General features: G+C 46.5%; 1 protein-coding gene across 2 annotated transcripts in view; it reads right to left on the bottom strand.

The window, feature by feature from the left end:
- ARFGAP3 (ARF GTPase activating protein 3) overlaps nucleotides 1–22,054 on the bottom strand; it is an 840,898-nt gene that overhangs the window by 5,440 nt on the left and 813,404 nt on the right. For both annotated transcript variants that reach the window (XM_069628227.1, XM_069628226.1), the window contains one exon: nucleotides 19,488–19,609. In XM_069628227.1, the coding sequence (XP_069484328.1) occupies nucleotides 19,488–19,609 (122 nt within the window). The remainder of the gene's footprint in view (nucleotides 1–19,487; nucleotides 19,610–22,054) is intronic.

Raw genomic sequence — 22,054 nt, 5'->3', positions numbered from 1 at the left:
GTGAAATGTTAAAAAAAAAGAGATGCAACAAAGTTACTGGTAATTAAGTCTTAGTTACTTACCTGTAACTGTATTTCTCCAGAATTGGTATCTTTCGTAGATTCACATGCTTGAATATTCCCCGTCAGACTGGGAATCCTCGGTGATAAAAATTATTATAAATGTTTTTTTTTAATATACACACATTGCTACATTGAAATGCATGTACATTGTACATTATGGCCTATGAGCCATTCTATTGTGTAGTCCCTCCACCTCACTTTATGACCCCAACCAATGAGGTGGCAGGGCTTAAGCTCCGCCCCAGGCAGCCATCTTCAGATTTTGGACCATAAAGACTACAGTATGATGGATGCTGAGCGTAGGAGCAGCCTCTCAGGGGAGGCGGGTGGGTGCATGTGAATCTATGAAAGATACCAATTCTGGAGAAGAACAAGTTACTTTCTTACCTGGTAACATTCTTTCGATGGGATGTTCCGACGACGTATTCCACATCTTTGACATTGATTACCACAGCTGTGCTGCTTCGAAAAACTTTTTCGGCATAGGCGTCCTGCGTCGATGTCGTCGACATGCTCCCTCGAGGACCTCCTCCGACGGTCGACGTCACCGGATGTTATATGTAGGACACACAACGCTTGTAGCCTCTGATGTAGTTTTTTCCCCCAGTACGTGTGGAACCAATCTCCTGCCAGTATTACTACAGAAAGCCTTGCGGAAACGGAAGCTGCGATCGCATAAGAAATTCTGTAGAGGGGCAGGTAGGGAGGGTACGTGTGTAATACGTTAGAGGAACATCCCATCAAAAGAACGTTACCAGGTAAGAAAGTAACTTGTTCTTCGAGGGGATTGTGTCCTCCGACGTATTCCACATCTTTGACAGACTCCCAAAGCAGTACCAAAGTAAGGAGGTGGGAAAAGAATTTAGAATTTTTTTAGAATGCCCAATCAAATTGCAGAATAGAGGACTGCCTTACTAAAGGCCAAATCTTGCACATGGATAGAGTCCAGGGAATAATGTTTCACAAAAGTATGGACAGAGGCCCATGTGGCTGCTTCGCAAATATTGCGAATCTGAACACCCCTCTGTAGTGCAGTGGAGGCAGCCATACCCCTAGTAGAATGAGCCCATAAGCCTACCAGAGGGTCCTTTCCCGCCAACCGATAACACTCAGAGATCGTCAAAATTATCCATCTACACAAGGTCTGCTTGGAAACAGCCTGACCTAAACGCCTTCTAGCGTAACCAATAAAGAGCTGATCATCCACTCTGACCCGGGACATCCGTGAGAGATAGAAAATCAAAGGTCTCCTAGGGTCCAACCTATGGAGCCTCTCCTCTTCCTTACCAGGATGTGATGGAGGATAGAATGCCGGAAGAATTACCTTCTGGCTCAGATGGAATTTGGACACAACCTTGGGAAGAAAGGAAGACCGTACCCTAAGGACAACCCTGTCCTTATGGAACACAGTGAAGGGTGTTTTGGCGGAAAGTTCCTGCAACTCACACAGCGTGCGGAAGTAACAACTAAAAATATAGTTTTAAAAGGACAACAGTCTCAACGGACAAGAAAGTAAGGGCTCAAACTGAGCTCCCATTAGGAACTTTAAAACCAAATTCAAATCCCATCCCGGCACCTGGAAAGGCGACGTGGAAACACATGAGTTAGCCCTTTTAGAAACTGACATATCAAAGGGATTTTAAAATAAGAACATTCCTCAGACGAGCGCTTAAATATGGACAGCGCCGCCAGGTAACCCTTAATGGTACCCACATGCAGGCCCTTGTGGGCTAAAAAAAGACCAAATTAAAGGAATGGAACATTGGAAAGGATCCACAAACTGTACCCTGCACCAGTCGGAGAACTTCCTCCAACGGCAACGGTACAAGGATTTCGTTGCAGGCCTTCTGGCCGAAAGCAACACCTCCATCACGTCTTCAGGGAGGTCTCAATTATTATACCTCAACCTTTCAGATACCAAGCATGAAGGCTGAGAGACTTGACCTCTGGATGGAGAACTCGACCCCCATCCCGTGAGAGCGGATCGTCTCGTTAGGGAAGACGACGTGGAGGGCAGATGGATATGTCTAGAAGATCCGGGTACCACACTCTCCTGTTCCATGCCGGAGCAATGAGGATCATCCGGGTACCGAACTTCCACAACCTCCGCAACACCTGCGGAATGACGGGGACTCGAGGGAATGCGTACAGTAGTGGGAAGGACCACTCCACTACGAACGCGTCCCCTAAGGCTCCTCTTGGAGGAAATTCCCCCGAGCAGAATCTCTCGCACTTCCGGTTGACACTGGTGACGAAGAGATCCACTTGTGGGGTCCCCCAAAGGGCGAAGATCTCCAAAAAAACTTCCTGAGCCAGCTCCCACTCGTGAGAGACCGTGCTCTGCCTACTCAGAGCGTCCACCGCCACGTTTTCGTCTCTGGCCAGATGAACTTCGGAGATCGAAATTTCCTGCTGGATGGCCCAGAACCAGAGCTGCGTCGCCTCCCTGCACAGTGGGAGTGACCCTGCCCCCACCTTTTTGTTGAGGTAGTGCATGGCCACTGTATTGTCCATCTTAATCAGGGCATTCTTCCCCTGCACAGACGGCAGAAAAGCCTTCAGGGCTAGCCTGACAGCCTGCAGATCTAACAGATTGATGTGGAGTCTGGACTCCGATGGAGACCAACGACTGCTGGCTGTCAGCTCGTTAGCATGAGCTCCCCAACCCGTGAGGGATGCGTCCGTCACGATCGTCACCTCTGGCCACGGCTGCCAAAACGGAGCCCCTTTAAACAGATTTCCTTCGACGGCCCACCACAGAAGGTCCTGGGCGACCGAGGGCGGAATCTGAACGGGATCCGACATCCTGCCGGAGAACTGTGACCACTGCATCTTGAGTGCCCACTGCAGGGATCTCAACCGCAGCCTGGCCTCTGGCCCCAGTAAAATGCAGGATGCCACGAGGCATAGCAATCTCAAGAACTCTAACGCAGGGAGACTCTGGGCACGTTGAAATGTGTCCACCATCTGCAGAATGTGACGAGCCCTCACCTGGGGAGGCGAACACTGCCCAGGGGTTTGTCTAGCACTGCTCCGATGTACTGGAGCCGCTGGGTAGGTGTCACATCAGACTTCTTTAATTTGAAGGAGAAGCCCAGCTTTTGAAGGGAGTGGCAGGTGACGCACAGATGATCCAGGACTTGCTCGGGTGAGCGCGCCCTGATCAACCAATCGTCCAGGTAGGGGTAGATGTGAATCCCCCCCCCCCCCCTTTCCTGAGATGTGCTGCCACCACCACCATCAGCTTGGTGAAGACCCTCGGGCGGAGGTCAATCCGAACGGCAGGACCCGAAAAATGAAAATGTGAGTCACCAGCCGCGAAACTCAGGTACTTCCTGTGCATGGGATGAATCGGCACATGAAAGTAAGCATCCTTGAGGTCGAGAGACACCAACCAATCCTGAAGTTGTAGGGCCTGGAGGACTTGAGAAAGAGTAACTATCTTGAACTTGTCCTTCCTGAGGAGCTTGTTCAAACCACGCAAGTCCATGATGGGTCTCAATCCTCCGTCTTTCTTTGGGATCAAAAAATATGGGGAATACAATCCTTTGTTCCTCTCCGCTATAGGTACCAGTTCTATGGCACCTTTCTCTTGCAGGGATAAGATTTCCTGTGCAAGGAGCGAATCCAGACTCTTCAAAGAGAGCTTCCCTGGTGGATTGTCGTGAGGCCTCTGCCGAAAAGGAAGACAGTCCAAACAAATCTGCAATTATACATGGATAAGTGCACACCCTCCTATTATTGATTCATGCAATTCATGCAAGAGAACATATCAAATACATTAATACATCTATTAAAAACCAGTTGTCAAGAACACACATTTTTATTACACCAGCAAAAAAAGCTCACATCTCACATATCATTCCTCACATACTCTTTCATCCCCATACATACAAAAAACACCACTCGTACTTGTGCAAAGAACGCAATCCTGATAATTTTGTTTTGTAGCTCAGAACATCCCCTCCATTTGGGTTAATATCTTAGTGGCTCAAAAGTGCCTAATTAACAATATTTTAAAAGTAAAACACTGGGTAGATGTTCCAAAGTGGTTACTGATGGACACATTGATTCCCATATTTTATCTGTGTAGACCAAAGTTAAGGCCAACTCTGGGAGGAGTAGGCTCTATGGTGTTGTCGACTCGAGTTTTGGGCTGCCAGAACGGTCTTTGCAATCTCTGTCTGGTGCACCTTATCAGGACATATACATTACAAACAAAACACAATTTCAAAAGAGAATTCAAGTTGATGTGAATTGACTGTTGTTCAATTTTCAAAAGCTAGTTTCTTTCGCTTCACAAGGTGTCAAATTATAGTGAACCAAGTATGTTTCTCGGAAAGCCACTTCCAAAGTGTAGTGGCTTCAAATCTAGTCTCTTCATGTATTATTGGGAGGACCCAGCCAAGGCTAAAGTTCCTTCTTGGTTGCGATGTTAGTGTGTCTTTTTCCACCGAGGTGTTTTCTCCCCACCGGATATACTACAGGCCAGTTAGTTCAGGGGGAAAGGAAGACAGTAGCCATGGGCTATGATCTCCAGAACCCACACATCTGAAGTAATGGCACACCATTCTACAAGATGCTGCGCCAGCCTTCCCTTAAACGGCGAACCATGGGACATGGCCTCATGACTGAGCGGAAGCAGCTGTGCCTCAGGGCAAAGAGGCAACTGCCCGAGCGGCTTTGGCACCTCGAGTACCTTGCTTTCCACCTCTGGTACTTCTACGGTGGCCCCTTTGACTGGCAGCTCCCCTCGATCTACCAAAGGAAGAGTAGTATCGAAAGGAACTTTCCCCTCCATTGCTGTCCCCTAGGCCGAAAAGGCAGAGGTTGACGCACTGCAGCGCTCAAGGACTTCGCTGCAGCTTTAGAGGTCTGCAACCTCTCAAGGCTCTCGTCAGCCTTGCTGCCAAAAAGATGGACACCATCAAAGTGCATGTTGAGGAGCCAGGACTGTACATCAGGAGCAAACCCAGACTTCCTCAACCACGCAAACCTGCGCATCACGGTGCTTGCCGCCATGGACCGGCTGACACAGTCTGCCATGTCCAGACCCGACTGAAGAGATTCACACATGGCATCCTTGCCATCCTGATGGAGGGCAAGAAAACCATCCCGTTCCTCCCCTTCGGTAATATGTTCAGCAGCCAACGACACACAATTCCACAGAGTGTGCATGAATCTTGCAAGGACACAAACTGAGTTGGCTGCCTTTAAAGCCATACCCCCAGAAGAAAATACCTTCTTCGCCCAACCATCAATGCGTTTGTTGTCCCTATCAGGAGGGATTGTAGGGTATTCAGCCTGCTTTGCTGGGGCCGTAGCCGCCTGTACCAAACTCTCCGGAGTGGGGTGCGTAGACAAGTAGCAGGGGTCACCACTGGCTGGGTGGTATTTTTTCGGCAACAACTTATTCACTGCTGGGAGACTCTCCGGAGCAGTCCAAGCCGCTGCCACCCTTCTCTGTAAGGCCATATGAAATGGCAACACCGGGTCAGTGGGTGGACCTTGGTCCAAGATATCTGTCAGGTCATCCTGCAGAAAATCCACAGGTGGAGCAGACCACCCCAGATACTCCATCACCCTCGACATGAGGCACCTGTACGAGGAGTTAGCATGTGTACCAGGCTCAGGCCTGCCAAACTCAACCTCCGGGGAGGTATCAAGACCACTTGCATCTTGTAAAGATTGACAAAGGTCGTCCAATTGGCTATGACCCGACAACAGGTCATCAGGCACCTCAGGAGGCATAACCCCCTCCTCATCAGACCATTCCTCCACCTCTCAAATGTACTCCAAGGGTTGGAACAAGTCCACCCTGGGAGGAGGAACAGAGTATGGGTCAAACATAGGCCGCACAGACTTGCTGAGCACCTTCCTTGGAGCTTCCACAGCTCTCCGGGGCACCTCCGGCAAATTTTCCTCAAAAGGCGTCGATGGGAGTGGTGTCAACGTCGACCGAGGCGCTGTCGATTTCGACAGCGGCTTCGAGGCCGGAGCCCCGAGCGTGTCCTTCGATGGTCTCGGCGCCGATGGCGTCAATGACTTTCTCGGAGCCTTGAGCAAGTCCCTCAACAGACATGGCGCCGATGGCGTCTATACCTTCTTCGAAGGCCTTACAGGCTCTACCAGTCTCGATGGCGTCGAGGACCGGGACCTGGCACGGTCGCAATCTTCCTTGTCCGATCGGGAACTCGACGGTTCCCTATGATTGCGCCGACCTCCCGAGCAAGAAGACGTGCGAGCGGTGGCTCTAGAGCGTTCCTTGCCGGCTTCTCTCGAAGGTGCCGAAGGAACGGTGCCATGCGATTAAAAAATCGCCATCATCTGCCGGCGGAATTCATCCCATTCGGCCGGCGACAAGTGTTACGTAGGACAATCTCCCACCGCCTCGGAGGACGAGGAAAGCGACCGGTGACAGCGCTTCCGTGAATGCCTCGAAGAGGCAGAGGAATAGCAGGACCCACTCCTAGAACGAGACCCCTGGACTTACGCCGACGTGGAGAGTCGCCCCTCGAATCGTCGGTCGAAAGCCCAGCGGATTTTGATTTACAGGGTTTGGAAACCCTACCTACCGACAGCTTCTTCTTCCGCTCCCGCAAGGCCTTCGGCATCAAAGACTGGCATTCGTCAGTCATCGGTGGCGTGGTTCTCGCTGAGGCACCAGAGACAGACGTTGTGCGGGTCCGTAAGAGACATCTTGGAACCGCAGTCTCCACACTTTTTGAAGCCCGACTTCGGGGTAGCAGAAGACGAAGACATATTACTCGAACAACAATCGAAGAATCGATTCAACAAGAGAACCGAGGTGCGCCGAGATTTCGAAGCGAATACGTTCGCGAAAAAAACAGAACTGATGCTACGGGCGTCGTGCATCCTACATATAACATCCGGTGACGTCGACCGTCGGAGGCGGTCCTCGAGGGAACGTATCGACGAAGAACGCCTACGCCGAAAAAGTTTTCCGAAGCAGCACAGCTATGGTAATCAATGTCAAAGATGTGGAATACGTCGGAGGACACATCCCCATGCAAATACAGTTACAGGTAACTTAAGACTTTTCCAGCATTGGATCTTTCACAGATTCAGATGCTTGAAAGAATACCAAGCAGTTAAAAACATGCAACTATCATATCCATATATGCAAATACAGAAAACATATTTCTGATCAAACCTTTACCAGGCAGCAACTTAACGGTTACACACTCAGGGAAAGGTGGGAAAAGGAGGCTGGTCCTAACTTATGCAAAGAGATGGCAGAGCACTGCCTGTCCAACTGCAGTTTCTTTGTATCTTCAGCCAGGCAGTAGTGTTAAGCAAACGTTTGCAGAGTGCTCCATGTGGCAGCTCTGCATATGTCCTTCAAGGCCACCCCTGTGTGGAATGCTGTTCACGCCGCTCTCCCTTTGGTGGAGTGCGCTGAGGGTGGTTTGGGAAGGGGGGTCAACTTTCGTTGGATGGCTGTGGGTGATGCAAGAAGAGACCCAGCGTGCCAGACATTGTTTGGAAATATGCTGGCCCTGTGTATGGCCAGAGAAGGCAATGAACAGTCTATTTGAAGAACGGAACTCTCTAGTCCTTTGCAAATAAAACTTTAAAACTCTTGCTATGTCCAGAGAGTGCAATGTTCGTTCTGCTTCCGAAGAATGATTCTGGAAGAAAGTTGGTAAGAATGCGTTCTGTGAGCGTCATTTCCGATACTAACTTCGGAACGAACATAGATTGTGGTCTTAAAATGACACGGTCCTTATGGAACAAGGTGAAGGGAGGTTCAGAAGATAATGCTTGTAACTCACTGATCCTCCTGGCAGAAGTAATGGCCATCAAGAAATCCGTTTTCCATGACAAGAATTTTATGTCGCACCTGTGAATGGGCTCGTAAGGAGGCTCCATGAGGGCTGTTAGCACAGTATTCAAGCTCAGGCGTGTTCAAGCTCCGGCGTAGGTGGGTATGTACGCAGAGGTCCTTTAAGGAAAACCTTAACGGCCAGAAGGAAGAGTGAGGACTGCATCTCCGGGGCCGTCGTGTATGCCGTAATGGCTGATAGGTGGACCTTGATCGAGGACAGCGAAAGACCTGCTTCGGCTAAGTGCAATACGTAGGGAAGTACTTGCTCAACCGAAGCGATGAGGGGATCAATTTCAAATGTCTCACATCACTTGGAAAAAACGAGTCAATTTCCTAGTGTAAGTGATGCGTGTAGAAGGAGCCCTTGAGGCCCTGATTATATCCCAGCATTCCGCAGGCAGATTGAGATTCATCAGCTTGCGCTGCTCAGGAACCATGCCTTAAGAGACAGGCTCGCTGGATCGCGATGGAGGACCTTGCAGTTCTGTTGCGTCAATAGATACTGATGCTCCTTGAGGCGAAAAGGGGGCCATCAGGACAGGTGCTGTAGGGTTGAGTAACAGACCTGCCATGCCCAATCCGCTGCAATTAGGATCTAAGAACACTTCTGCTCTTTCAGTCTGCTTAGTATCCTGGAGATCAGGGGAAAGGCATATAGGAATTTCCCTGTCCAATCCACTGAGAACGTGTCTCCTACTGACTGACTCTCTGGGTATCTGGAGGCGAACATTTGTATGTCTTGTTGGCCCTGTTGGCAAAAAGATTGTGATGTGGATGGCCTCATAAGGCGAAGATCCTTTGGGCTTCCTTCTCGTCCAGCATCCACTTGTGAGAAGACGTGTAGTCCCTGCTTAGTTTGTCCGCTAGAGCATTGTCCACTCCCGGAAGGTGTTCGGCCTCGATTTGGACTCTGTGGTGAAAGGCCCATGCCTATAGTAGCTGAGCTTCCTGAGATAAGATCTGACCTCGTGCCCCCTTGCTTGTTTGTGTAGTGCATGGAGGTCGTGTTGTCTGTCTGTACAGCGAGTACCTGTCCTGCTACTACCGGAAGGAAAGCTTTCAGTGCCCACCGTATGGCCCTGAGTTCCAACACATTGATGTGGAGTTGGGACTCCTGGGTTGACCAGGAGCTCTTGGTTTGTAGGTCCGCAAGATGAGTGCCCCAGCCCAAAAGAGAGGTCGACGTTGGTGCCTGAAACAGCATCACTTGTAAAAGGTTCTGCGGAACGCTCCACCATCGAAGAGCCTTGTGCAGCGTTGTTGGAAACTGGACGATGTCCTCCCAAGAGCCGAGAGCTTGTTTCCATTGGTGGTCCAGTGCCTCATGGACAGGCCTCATGCGAAGCCTGCAATTTGGTATGAGGAATATACATGAGGACATCATGCCCAGGAGGGATTTGTAAGAGCGCACCGATGTTCATCTCCCTAAGAACCACGAGGTCAAGCAGAGAATTGCATTAGTTCTTTCTGCCGACGGTCTCACCCTGGGGATGTTGGTGTCGAGCTCGGCTCATAGTAAAGAAACTGTCTTGTCAGGCAAAACCTAACCCTCTTAGGAGATTTGTTGTCTTTGAAACTGCCAAGCGTGAACTTGAGGCGGAACTTGCCCTGATCAACCAGTCGTTCAGATATGGAAAGACATCTGTTCCTGTCCTCTTGAGTTTTGCAGCCACTGGTGCCAGGCATTTTGTAAAAACTCTCTGTGCGGATCTCAGACCGAACAGGAGCACTCGAAATTGAAAATGAAGATCGCCCACAGTGAATCTGAGGAATTTTCTGTGTGCTGGGTGGATTGGTACGTGGAAGTATGCATCCTCCAAGTCCAGAGTGGCCAGGAAATCGTGCACGTTTAACCAAGGGAGCACTCCTTGCAAAGTTATCATCTTGAATTTGATGCGCTTGATATATTTGTTTAGCGCTCTCAAGTCCAATATGGGTCGCCATTGACCATTCTTTTTGACGAGGAAGAAACGGGAGTAGAAACCCTACCCTCTTAGAGAGGGAGGTACTGGCTCTATTGCTGCTTTGTGCAGCAGTTTCTGGATTTCGGACATGACTTGCTTTAACATATGTACCTTGCGTGGAGTCGGGGGCAAGGAAGGGGGCTGGTCTAGAAATTCCAAGGTGTGTCCCTCGCGGACCACCTCTAACATCCATTTGTCTGATGTTATTGACTGCCAGCGTTGGTAGAACTGGCTCACCCTTTTCCCCCACCGGGGCGTTACGTTGAGGGGGAGGAGCTGGACTGTCAGTTTTGTTTACTCTGCGACTTCCCTTGAGCGGAGCCCCGCCTCCCTCTCTGGCTGTATTTGTTGTAAGACTGGTACTTGGTGTCCTGGTATGAATTACCTTGCGACTTCTGACCGTATGAAGGACGGTTAAAACCTCTGTACTTTGAGGATGAACCTCGAAAAGGGCGAAAAGACCAGCAATCCATGTCTTTATCTTTCAAAGAGCTGATGGCACGTGCCGTGTCCACGTCCGTTTTGATTCCTTTGAGGTGAAATAGAAGAATATTCGAAAAAGCTCAGAGAGCTTGAGGATTCCCTGTGTCAATTAAATGCGGTGCAAAATCTGAAGATGGCTGCCTGGGGCGGAGCTTAAGCCCTGCCACCTCATTGGTTGGGGTCATAAAGGACCAAAGTGAGGTGGAGGGACTACACAATAGAATGGCTCATAGGCCATAATGGACTATGTACATGCATTTCTATGTAGCGATGTGTGTATATTAAAAAGAAGTTAATTATTTTCGTCACCGACAACTGGGAATATTCAAGCATCTGAATCTATGAAAGATCCAATGCTGGAGAAAGAGGTCTTCTCTTTCAGATTTCAATGCCCAGGTGCGACCCCAAAAAGCAGTGAGTGGAAGGATATGAAGACTTGTTCTCAATGTTATCCTAAGGAGGACAGGGGGGAGACAAATGCTTTGCATCTACTCCCCCTCCCCCGATTCAGATTTTCCCAGAGGAATGGGTCACCAGAGGTGCAGGGATGAGTTTGTATCTCCCATTGTTGATTCCAGTGAGAGGTGCGCAGGAGCTGTGTGTGCAAGGATTCTTCCGGTCAGGTCTAGGAGCAGAGTGCAAACCTTGATGGATAAATGCAGAAAGCACTGATGCAGCCCTCTTCGGGACACTTCACAACATTAGAGAAGATATGTTCAAGCGATGGCCACCGCTCAAAGGCGACGGCAGGCATCCTTCCAGTCATGGTCGAAGAAGACCTTCCACAGCAGGATCCCTTGATGCTGGGAGGCTGAAATACAGCAGAAAGGCGGGGACCAACTCAGTGCATCTAGGGACCGATACTCTGGCCCGTCTCAACATGGCGTGGAATGCAAGCCTTTATTTTTAAATCGGACGATGCACGCATGCGTGTGACATCACAGCTATGGGCTGTCATTAATATAACAAACCTAATGGTGGCCGCAACCCAAACAGCTTGTTGCATGCCATCGGGCACAGTAATCTCTACTCACAGGGGGACACTTCAAGTGCAGGTGCTTTTTCTCGCAATCTGTCCGACTTTTGAAGCTGCACTTATGACAAGCATTGTAGTCCAGTTGCTCGCAGTACCGCGACATTGTGTTTACAGCTGCTGCTAGGCAACAGCAGGTCTCCACTACACTTGGTTGTTTATTTTGGATGTGCGGAGCTCGATGAGACCAATTATATAATCGCACAATCACTCATTTGTAGAGGATCATCTGTAGTTATAATGAACAGTTTAACAAGTGTATAACATATATAAACACACACACACACACACACGACTGTATTGTTAAAATAAGCAGTGTGTGGTAGTTACAGATCAAATTTGGTCTGGCAAGATTTGGTTTCAGTATTCTGGACACTGCACTTTAGATACTTATATACACTATTGAGTTAAAAAGGTTATTATTGATATGTATCTCTGGCAATATTTCGACCAGGATTGCGTTTGTCTTTTAGGATTTTGGGTATTTGGCCCTATATAAAGCTTCTTGACAGCACGCATTGATTGTGTACACTAAAATATATGCCAGGTGACTGCACCATTTTTATTAGTGTTCCCAATGTTTTGGGGAGAGTGGAACACAAATACAATCAATGATTTTTTGCAATTGAATAGTAGTATATATACCTACAGTGAGACTCATCTTTTTTCTTCTTCCACATTACACTATACAACCCCCTTCCATGTCCAGCCCCTCTTAATATCTTCTATATTCAAATGTATTGTGTTCATTGTATGCCCTTATGTTTTTTTTTATTTTTATATCGGTTATGCATGGTATGTGCTTGGGTACTTCATGCTTGACCATAATTCATTATAATAATTGACATTGGGTTGAATGTGAACACTATAACCATGTTTTTGATTACATTGCTTCTATTACTCTAGTGCCCTGTTTTGAAATGGACCTTGCTAGGGTCGAAACACGCGTCAGCATTTCGGACACATCTATCATTAAAGGCACTTATAGTCAAATCCACTTCACGTGGTGTTTCCTCACAAGCAGAGTTTTAGCAAACTAGTCCTTTTATTTTTGTTATGTGACCAGTGCCTATACCAGTGTACCTTAACTAACCTCGTTCATTTGTTAAGGCTTTGGGTATGTCTTTTCGGGACCTGGGGATGCTTAAGGTCAGTTTTGTGGAATTTCGAAATACTCAGCAGCGCAGAGTGGGAGGAATTAACCAGTTCTTGTATTCAGTAACGAGATGGGCATCAAAATAACTCATAGTTTGCGTCGCACCTGAGTGCACAAAGGCTACATCCCTCAAGCCGCCTGCCAATTAAACAAGTAATGTAGTTGTGGCGAGGGCTAAGCTTCAGGCAACATTTTCACCAGAAAAAGCCAAAGTTTGGGTGCATGCACGTTCAGATCCCCTTCCTCAGGCTCTCTGGACAAGTGGCTAAAAAAACTAAACGCTGATGGGTGCCGTTTATCCTTCTAAAAGTTTCTAACATGTCTGCCGTCCAACAAGGTAACATGTTTATTTCAAAGGAATAACCCTGACCTGCAAAACCTCCATGTAAGGAATGCGGTTCAGCAGATGTTAAGACTATTTTTGATGATGTTGGTTTCAATTCAAACATCCAAAAATGATTTCATATGCATTAATTTAAATACAAAACATTAAATAAAAAGAAAATTACTAATGAAAGCTGCTTGCGCCCGACATTACTTACTGCAAAAGGTTATGTAACTACAGACTGATACTGAGAAGACCGCCTCCGGCTGTAGTAAGGTCTCCGGCAGAACCGCATCGTACACCTCTGGCTGCCACGCCCTTGGGGGCTCTACCATCGAGGAGGTCAACGCGGATACGTCTTTCGTCACCATCGTATTCGCCGGGGCCACTACAGGCATTGCCTGTGTCGACGGTAACACTCTCGTCAATGACGGAGTCTCTGTAGACGATGGTATAGGCTGTGACGCAGACTCTTTTGGCGATCCCGCCTTTTTTGAGCCAGATTTATGCCTCGTCAAGTCTCTACTCGAGGACGACCTGTGATGGTCCCTTGGAAGTCTTCAAAGGATCTTTCCCTTTTTTCGACGAAGATGAAGAAGGCTTTCCTTGATGGTGATCTTGTCCATGTCTCGACAAAGATTCCTTCATCTGATGTTTTTCTGAAGGGCGTTTCTCCATAGAACGCAGTTTCTTTGGAGGAGGCTCTGCCGACACCGACCGGTGATGGGATTCCGCCTTGGATGACTTGGGCTTGGATGCCAGGCTGCACGCCGATCCTACCTCCGATGAAGGATAGGTTCCTTCATTCAGCCACGTCACCAGGTGTCTATTCCTATCCTTTAGCGTCTTCTGTGAGAAGCCTTTGCAGATCTCGCAACTGTCCACCGAGTGGTGAGGGTGCAGACAGCACAAACAATCCATGTGCCCATCTCCATCATAAACTTTGTTTAGTCCGCGCATGGCACATGGGCAGAATAACACCTTTCCGGACATTTTCACAAAGAAAAAAACTGTCAAGAGTAGAACTCAACCTTGTACCTAAGTAGAAACAAACACGAGGTGCTCCCGCTACTTTGGAGATGGTTGGAACCTGAAGGGAGCCGCGGGGGCGGGGCCATTTATATCCCTACGTCCTAGTGGGTCAAGCGTACGCAGCCCGAAAACAACGTAGATAGGACACAGAAGTGTCGAAATTTTTTCCTATAGGAAAGGTCTTTATAAATATACCGAGGATTCCCGGCCTGACGACGGGGAATATTCTAAGCATGTGAATTCATGAAAGATCCAATGCTGGAGAAAGAAAATTACCAATGAAAGCTGCTTGCGCCCGACTTTCCTTACTGCAAAAGGTTATGTAACTACAGACAGGCCAGGCGCAAGCCAGCAGCAAGAGAGATTAGGACAGGAGGAGGTGTGGACAACAACTGAGAGGGGAGAGAACGGTCACTGAGTGCGGGAGGGGTGGGGTAACAATATCATTTTTTACATTCAAAAATTGATATTGCAATAACTAATCAACAGTGAAGGGGGACAGTTAGAGGCAAAAGGGGGTATTGAAACAGTGAGTTGCGTTCTCAGCCCTGTCTGTTAAACGTTTGTTTTATAATAAGAAAAAGAAAACAATTGAAATCTGCGTTTAATGTTTACAAAGGGTTGAATGCAGAATATATGGAAATAGATATGTATGCCACATTATCATATTAAACTCTCTCACAATCAGACAACCCCAGTTATATACATTTGGAAACCGAACCAGCACAAAATGCATATAATGTGTTCTAAAACTGCATAAAAACATTTCCAACCAAAAAAATAAAGAAAAAAAAGCCTCTGATCAAAGCATGACAAATAATGGGAACAAGAGTCTCTTGAAAAATGGGCTGCTTCATTACTTTACATATTGGTTTATACTGCTGGGTCTAACCATTATTCGTTTTGAAAAAAAATATATTAAGAAGGTATACCTTTGCTTTAGCCATATAGTGGGTATATGGACTTATTTATTTTAACATCTGCTGTTCATATAGTGAGTTGTTTTTAGTTCCAGTGCAGTTGACACTTGCCAACGTTGCTTCCTCTTATACAGTGATCATGGGTAAATCTCACTGGGCCATCAGTTCAATTTCCCTGTGCCTCGTACTGGAGGCAAGCCTCCTCTGATCCCAATTGTTTTTCTGCACATATTGGTTGAGGGTGGTAACGTATATATTTAGAGCTGCTATATTTTCTCCTCTCCCTGGCCTTCTACTGATTTTCACAGAAGTTGCCCAATAAGCAAGCCCCAAGTCTTTTCTGGCATGGCTATTATGACTTGTCATTGAACTGCATAACATACAATAGTGGGAAACAATACAACAGAATTTTATATCATAACCCCGGATCCCACCACATCAAACTTTAAAATCAATCAAAAACCAAATCAAATGTACCAAACAAATAACATACAAACAAGACCACAACCACATAAACACAAAGCCCCCCACCCAAAGAATATGAAAGTAAACTATTGGACTCCACTCCATAACACAACCCAGCTTTATCCATAAAGGTCATCAAAATCCTCCCACATTTCCTCAAAGGTCTGCCTTATCCTGTTTACGAAACATCGACTTTTCAAACCTCGACAAAGCCCTAACATCCAAAATCCACTCCTCCACCATCGGCTGGTTCCGTGTCTTCCAAACCTTCAACACCTGTTTAGCTGCCACCAACAAAACTTTACGCACTGCACACGATGTCACCCAACTCACATTACTCCCACCACCCTAAGACAAAAATATAACTGTCTTTTGTGAATGGTTTCCAGGGCATTCAGACAGGGTGTCATTTACTCCACTCCACTCCACTCCCTTTTGATGCCACACTGCAACACACACACTGCCACACACACACTTTCCCCAAGTCTACCCTTCTGCCAACATAGAACAGAGGAACCTCTTCATATTTCAACAACGTGCACTCTATACTTTGATCTTACAGCCAATCAGCATACTTGAGCTTTTGCAACCAACACACACACTACTCACACCCACAATGCACCAGTACCGAGATAAGCATCCCAGAATACCTGCATGGAAAACTCCACCATGCCCACAATTCAATAACCTGGCGCATCCATTTTGATTGCTGAAACATGTCGCCAGCCATGGGATTCACTGGCTACTAGTAGCCAACTGCCTCTTCTTTAAATCATCCATTTTAAAGAATCTGCTTATGCTCCCACACTGCAATCTGTGCAGTTACCTGCAGAGTCGCACTCCCATAATAATCCACCCCTGCCACCTCCTCCCTCATAACCCTACCCGTGCACCCTATTTCCAAACTTTCACATGGGTGATGCTTTCTTCTCGGACTAAAGTAAGAATCCGCTGGAACGCACTTCCATTCAGAGCAGAAGCATGCAGGACTACTTTGAATTATCGACAGCTCTTACAATCTAGCCATGCCGCCTACTCCGGCACTTAAGCTCAGTATGGGCCAAACAAGAGCAACATTCCTGCAACAGTCATTACTTGCCAGTTATGATGCCACTAAACGCCCACAATAACATGCCCAAATGATCAATTACTGCATGGCGTAAAGATAATAGGACACACCCATGTCCCTCCCACAATAATAGCCTGGAGATAAATGCTTGTGCCGCATCTTTGCCCATCACACACAACACACACGCCTCTGCCACACTTCTCAACCAGGTATCCCTTTATTCATGATCCTTATTGCAGGAAAGACTTTGGTCCCACTAAATGCCTTACGCTGCTAAATTGGCAAGTATCCGTGGCAGCACCATACAAGGGCCAATTAGCATACAAAAGCCATGCTGTGTCATAAGCAAACGGAAAACGAATGTGCCAATCAGTGGTGTGAGGAAGGCATGGTGTCAAACAGTAGGCACAGACACAATGGATACAAGTTATGAAAACCTTTAACATTTTAGTTGGGTTGGTGTGTACCTCACCCTCCCTCTGTTTCTCTACATATTGGTTTAGAAGTCTCTGGCTTTAGAGGCAGCGGTTAGAGGCAGCGGCACCGGGGTCACCATGTCCTACCCAGGACAGCCACATCATTGTTTTTCCCCCCTCCCCCGCACCATGGGAAAAAAATTGTGCTTTTGGGTGGGAGTTGGTTCCTGGTTACCAAAATAGACTACAGCTGCCAGAATTCCTTGAGACCAATTGAGACTAATTTGTAACACCTGAAAAGACAGCCTGCTTGAAGATTGTTAGAGACATGAAACGCTTGGAGGAGAACAGCAACTTGAAATGCAGCAGGTATTCAACACTGGGAACTAGAGTGCACGCCTCACCCTCCCTCCGTTTCTCTACTAGTTGGGTGGTAGAATTCCTAACTGGCCACAACTCTAAAATGGGGGTAGTCTTGACCATGAAATAAATAAATGCATCCGCGTCAGTCGGGTCAAAATAAAAAGGCCTATACTAAGAAAACCTAACCTTACCCTCCATCTCAAAATAGCAAATGTGTTAAGGGAAGACAAAAGAAAAATAGTGTCTCAAAAAGAAATGTCAGAATAGCTTCAGCATTAAGTAACTTCCCCAGGTTCAACCCCACAGGGCCTAGCAAGTCTCTCAAAAAAAAAAAAAAAACCACACAAAGGATAGGATAGGAGGATGGCACAATTCTATCATCTTGCACACTTTGGATTACTGGTACAATTCAACAGTTCAATCTTAGGCTTCCATCTTCTGGTAGTTCAATCATTTAAGGCCTCACCCACCTTGCCAACAATATTCAGTTCACATTTACTTTCTCGATTTCTCACAGTTCTACACAGGCTTCCCTCTGCAGGGCTCGAGCCCGTTTCTCTTTCGTCAGGGGTTTATCTAAAGTATCCTTTTCACTGTCAACGACTTTCGAAGCTGCAAAGAATTTACATAGACCTCTGCATAACCACTTCGACCTCTCTTCAATTGTTCAATTCACAGTCCATACTCATCTTATGACACCAATGCATCTTGGTACTTGTGGTTCCCACTTTTTAGACTGCCTGCTAGGTTTTTTCAAAGTTCATATGCAACACTAATACCTCTTGGTATTTCTTTTCCACCAATGACTCTTGGTACTTGTAATTCTTATTCTCTTCAATTTTACCCCTTTGGCCTTTTCTAAAGTTCTTATATTTTGCCCTCTTGGCGTATTCACAGTTCATATATTTCACTTTTCCTCCTATTCAACTTGGTTTGTCGCAGTTACTTTCTTTCATCTGCTCTCCTCTGTAACATCTTTCAAAACTCAATATTTCACAGAGACTTTTGAATGTGCAACTTCACCTCGCAGAACCACTCTTACTTTGTATCCTTTCCTTCCATCAATTGTTCTCTTCATTCATGTTTTATCCACACGCCTGCAACCTTCAAATTGCAGTCACTTTCCCTTTATCAACCAGACTTTTGTTCCCTTCAATAACTCACCGGTCGCGTTAATGGGATTTCTTTCATCTTCCTGCAGCTGTAATCAACACCTCCTCTGCGCCTCCCCAACTCTGCCGTTAATCCGGGAGGGTCACGAGCCACTTTCTGGCAACCTGAAGGTTTCTTTCCTTCGCTCGCTCAGCTTTGCTGTTCGAACGCTCACGGCTTCCCGAAAGCTTGCCTGTCTTTCTCTTGATCCTCTCAACTGCCGATCAGCCCATTGGCCTTTCAACTTCCACAGCTTGGTTCGCATCAACCTCAGAAGGGCTGTTCCTTTTCGTACCCAGCCTAGCTCCAAGTGCGCTGGTATGCGCCACCTTTTATCTTCCCAGGAGTGTTAATAAGTGTCAGGTGTACATTTTAGAGTTACGTGCCTGACTCTGCCTGACCTCATTACAGGGACAAGGCCAATGCAAGTCAGGGGAGGTAATCTTTCTGACCAGATTACTTATCTTCCTCGGCGCAGTACTGTTAAGATAAAGTGGTGAGGAATTATGGCAGTTGTAGTTTCCCATAAAATAAGCAGGTATAGCGGTTAGATTGGTTGTGGAAAAGGGGGGATACTATGTCTCACCATTGGGTGCTTCCCTCCCACTCCCCGAGGACCACCTACCCAGGGGATCCTCCCTCACTTGTTCACCCCTAGGATCGGGATCCAAAAGCAATGGCCTTTCCATGGACAACTGAGTACGGATCCCCGGGGGCTACGTTGTGAAACACCCTCTGGTTTTTCATAGTGGGGATAGAAGAGAAGTCATAATTTAAGGGGGAACACACGATAAGAACAAAAGTGAAACTCAATTAAAATAAGCCATTTAGAATTGCACACACTAGGGTTTACCCCAATGCCATTGATTTGTGTAAAAAAAACTAATAAAGTAAATTTCCTAGCCAAAGAACTATTCTGAGAAGCCCAAACTCCAGGTTCAAATAAATACTAGGGAGGAGCGGACAGCTTGACGCAGTGTGCAGCCCCAATGAGGAGCTTGATACTCCTTTGGGATGACATGCTTTTGAGGTGGTAAATAAAGGAGAGTACACCAAAAGCAGGTAAAAAAAAATGATAATTAGCAACACCTGTTACCAAGCACTCAAACAGACATTTCTAGTATGCAGCGCTATAATAAACACGAACTATAATATGCACATTTTATATATTGTATGTTTTTATCATAAAATTAGTCACCTGAATTGTGGTCATAACTCCATTAGCAAGTACCGAAAGTTTTCCAGCCACAGACTTCACGCCTTGTTTAAAATGAGCCATGTCAGGAGCGGAAGGCAAGACATTTGTAATACCGTAGTTGCCTGAAAATGAGACAAATTGATTTTAATGTATGCAGCTGAGTGAAGACATTCAAAGAAAACAAACAGGAGGCTGTTGTATTTCACGCGTGTGTACATGGGTAAAAATGTCGAACTCCGCAAAAGGGGTCGCTTCTAGGATCACATTTTTGCATTATTACATCAATTAAATATTAAGAAACAAATAAATCTATGCAGCTTTCGTCCACAATGGAATATTGTTGCAATCTAGTGCTGTTAGGAAAGTGGTTACACTTAATGTTGTGATTTATCAACAATATCTAATATAAAGTATGAAGATACATCAAGATCGTGTTGGTGGTCGCAACAAACCATTGCTTTAATTCCATTGTGAATACTGCCACATTTCTAACATAAGGCCTGCAGTTTACAGCTTAATGCACAACGTAAACTATCAATGCAAAAAGCAGATTTACTATACAGCCAATGTTAATTCACCAAGATAGTGATCTTGCTGTTGCATTATTTATTTAAAAGACCCCAAAAATGTGCGAGTACACAATTATGTTTTCTGGAATCTGCTCCTGGAGCAAGAACAAAGCAGATTCTCATGATGGTTTATTCCCAGCATTACGATAGCCGAAATTCCACTCTTAGTAGAGAGGAACAAGATGTCCTACATATGTATGGGTTTCACTCCTATGGGATTAGAGCCTCTTGCACAACAAAGGTCTGCACATTTGAATGAAGCAGCAAAGCTAGTGTCCATATAGGAGAAGTGTCCTCCAAGCACACTGACTGCACCCTCTGGTAATACATATCAGTCCCCCCCGCCTCCTCCCAAGTCAGTTGGGTTAACTACTTAGAACGGAGCTTCAGGGAGGATGTGGGAAGAAAGGTGACTAGGAGTACAGTAGTCACTAGAGTGAGTAACTTGTACACCTTCTACTTCCATTCTTGTTCAGTTTCCACCATGCTTATCGCTGAATACCAAGCATGACTTCCTCTCGGTGGAGATAGTACTCTAGCAAAAGGTTCCAGAGGCCAGCCCAACTAGACCGAGCATATGATCCAACACTAGTGCCAGCGCAGTAGCATTTGCAAAAGGCAGAGGGCGAAGGCCAAGTGGCTGCTTTGTTTATTACGTCCCAGGAAACGGATCTCTGAAAAGTCATGGTATTTTTTATGACTGCATGAGCATGGAGACCTCTATGAGGAACTCAGACCTGTGATTTATAGGATTCTGAGATAGAAAATATCCAATAGGCATGTAATGCCTCTGAAGTCTTCTAGTCTGTCTGAGAACCGATAATGGTACAAATAGCTAATACTTCCTAAAACTAGGCATGACAAACATCCAAAGAATGGAGTTTCCACTCTACCTCCATCTGAGAAGGGGAGCCATGGTAAGTACCGTCTTGTGGTTAATGTGAAAGACACTACTTTTTGGGAAACATCGCTCTATGAACGGTGTACTGCCCGTATGTGAAGAATATCTAGTTTTTACCTAAATGCCTCACCAAAGTAATTGCTACTAAGAATGCAGTCTTTCGACCTACCAGATTCACGTTAGTTGTTTCTGCGAGCTTAAGTGGTTTATGCAAAAATGGTCCTATGCAGGATGAGGGGCCCAGTCTGTCCGACCGGACCTTTTCCAGATCAGCCACGTGAATTGCTTTCTGGAACTGCTGCGCTGTCAAGACCACTCCCTGATCTACCCCCACTGAGCACATAAAACAGGGGATTTGGTACCGACCTGCTAAAACAAACTAAGTTATTGTTGTTCATTTGCCCCAACATTACCTTGCCCACAAAAATGGAGGGAAAAGTCTTCAGATCCAAGAAGTAACTACAGAATATTTATTTTGGCAATATGTAAAGGACTAGAGGCCATGGCCCGAATTATCCTAAGGCATTGCTCCCCCTCTGTAAAGGGACCGATCTCTCGTGATCACAGGTTCCTGGGGAGGGTCAGAACATTGTGTCTCCCCTCCCCAAAATATCAGAATCCATCAGTTACCAGCAGAGTGTGCATAAGGGAAAATAGAATTTTGATCTTGACGACTGATTGATCCAAAAGCTGGTTGAACGAAAACGCGCGGTGTACTGTTTAAGTCGCATTCAGAGTCTGCCAAAAGGACTGCCAACACACAGGGTGCCAGGAGGCACAAAAGCAGCTGGAAACCCCAGGCTGAAGAGGAAGTACTGAACTGCCGCCTTCATATCACTCACTTCTGAGTGAGAGACATTGTGGCATGCTCAAGAGTTCCACACAAACTGAACAAATGAATGGTCTCTTTAGTGACTGAACTCTAGATTTCTTTTGGTTGGATAGGAAAAGAATTACCAGAGCGGAGGTCAAATCGGAACCTGTAGTCAAGCATCATTGAAGATCACTGAAGGAGGCCAATCCCAATGACAAGCAGCTGACCACATATGGGCAGGCATGGTTTTAATTTCTCAGTTCTCATTTGAAAGATCTTTTTA

Source organism: Ambystoma mexicanum, chromosome 12, assembly GCF_040938575.1.
Source record: "Ambystoma mexicanum isolate Mex_15411 chromosome 12, UKY_AmexF1_1, whole genome shotgun sequence".
Taxonomy (NCBI): domain Eukaryota; kingdom Metazoa; phylum Chordata; class Amphibia; order Caudata; family Ambystomatidae; genus Ambystoma; species Ambystoma mexicanum.
The sequence above is the reverse complement of the archived record's forward strand: the minus strand, read 5'-3'. Positions and strand labels throughout refer to the sequence as shown.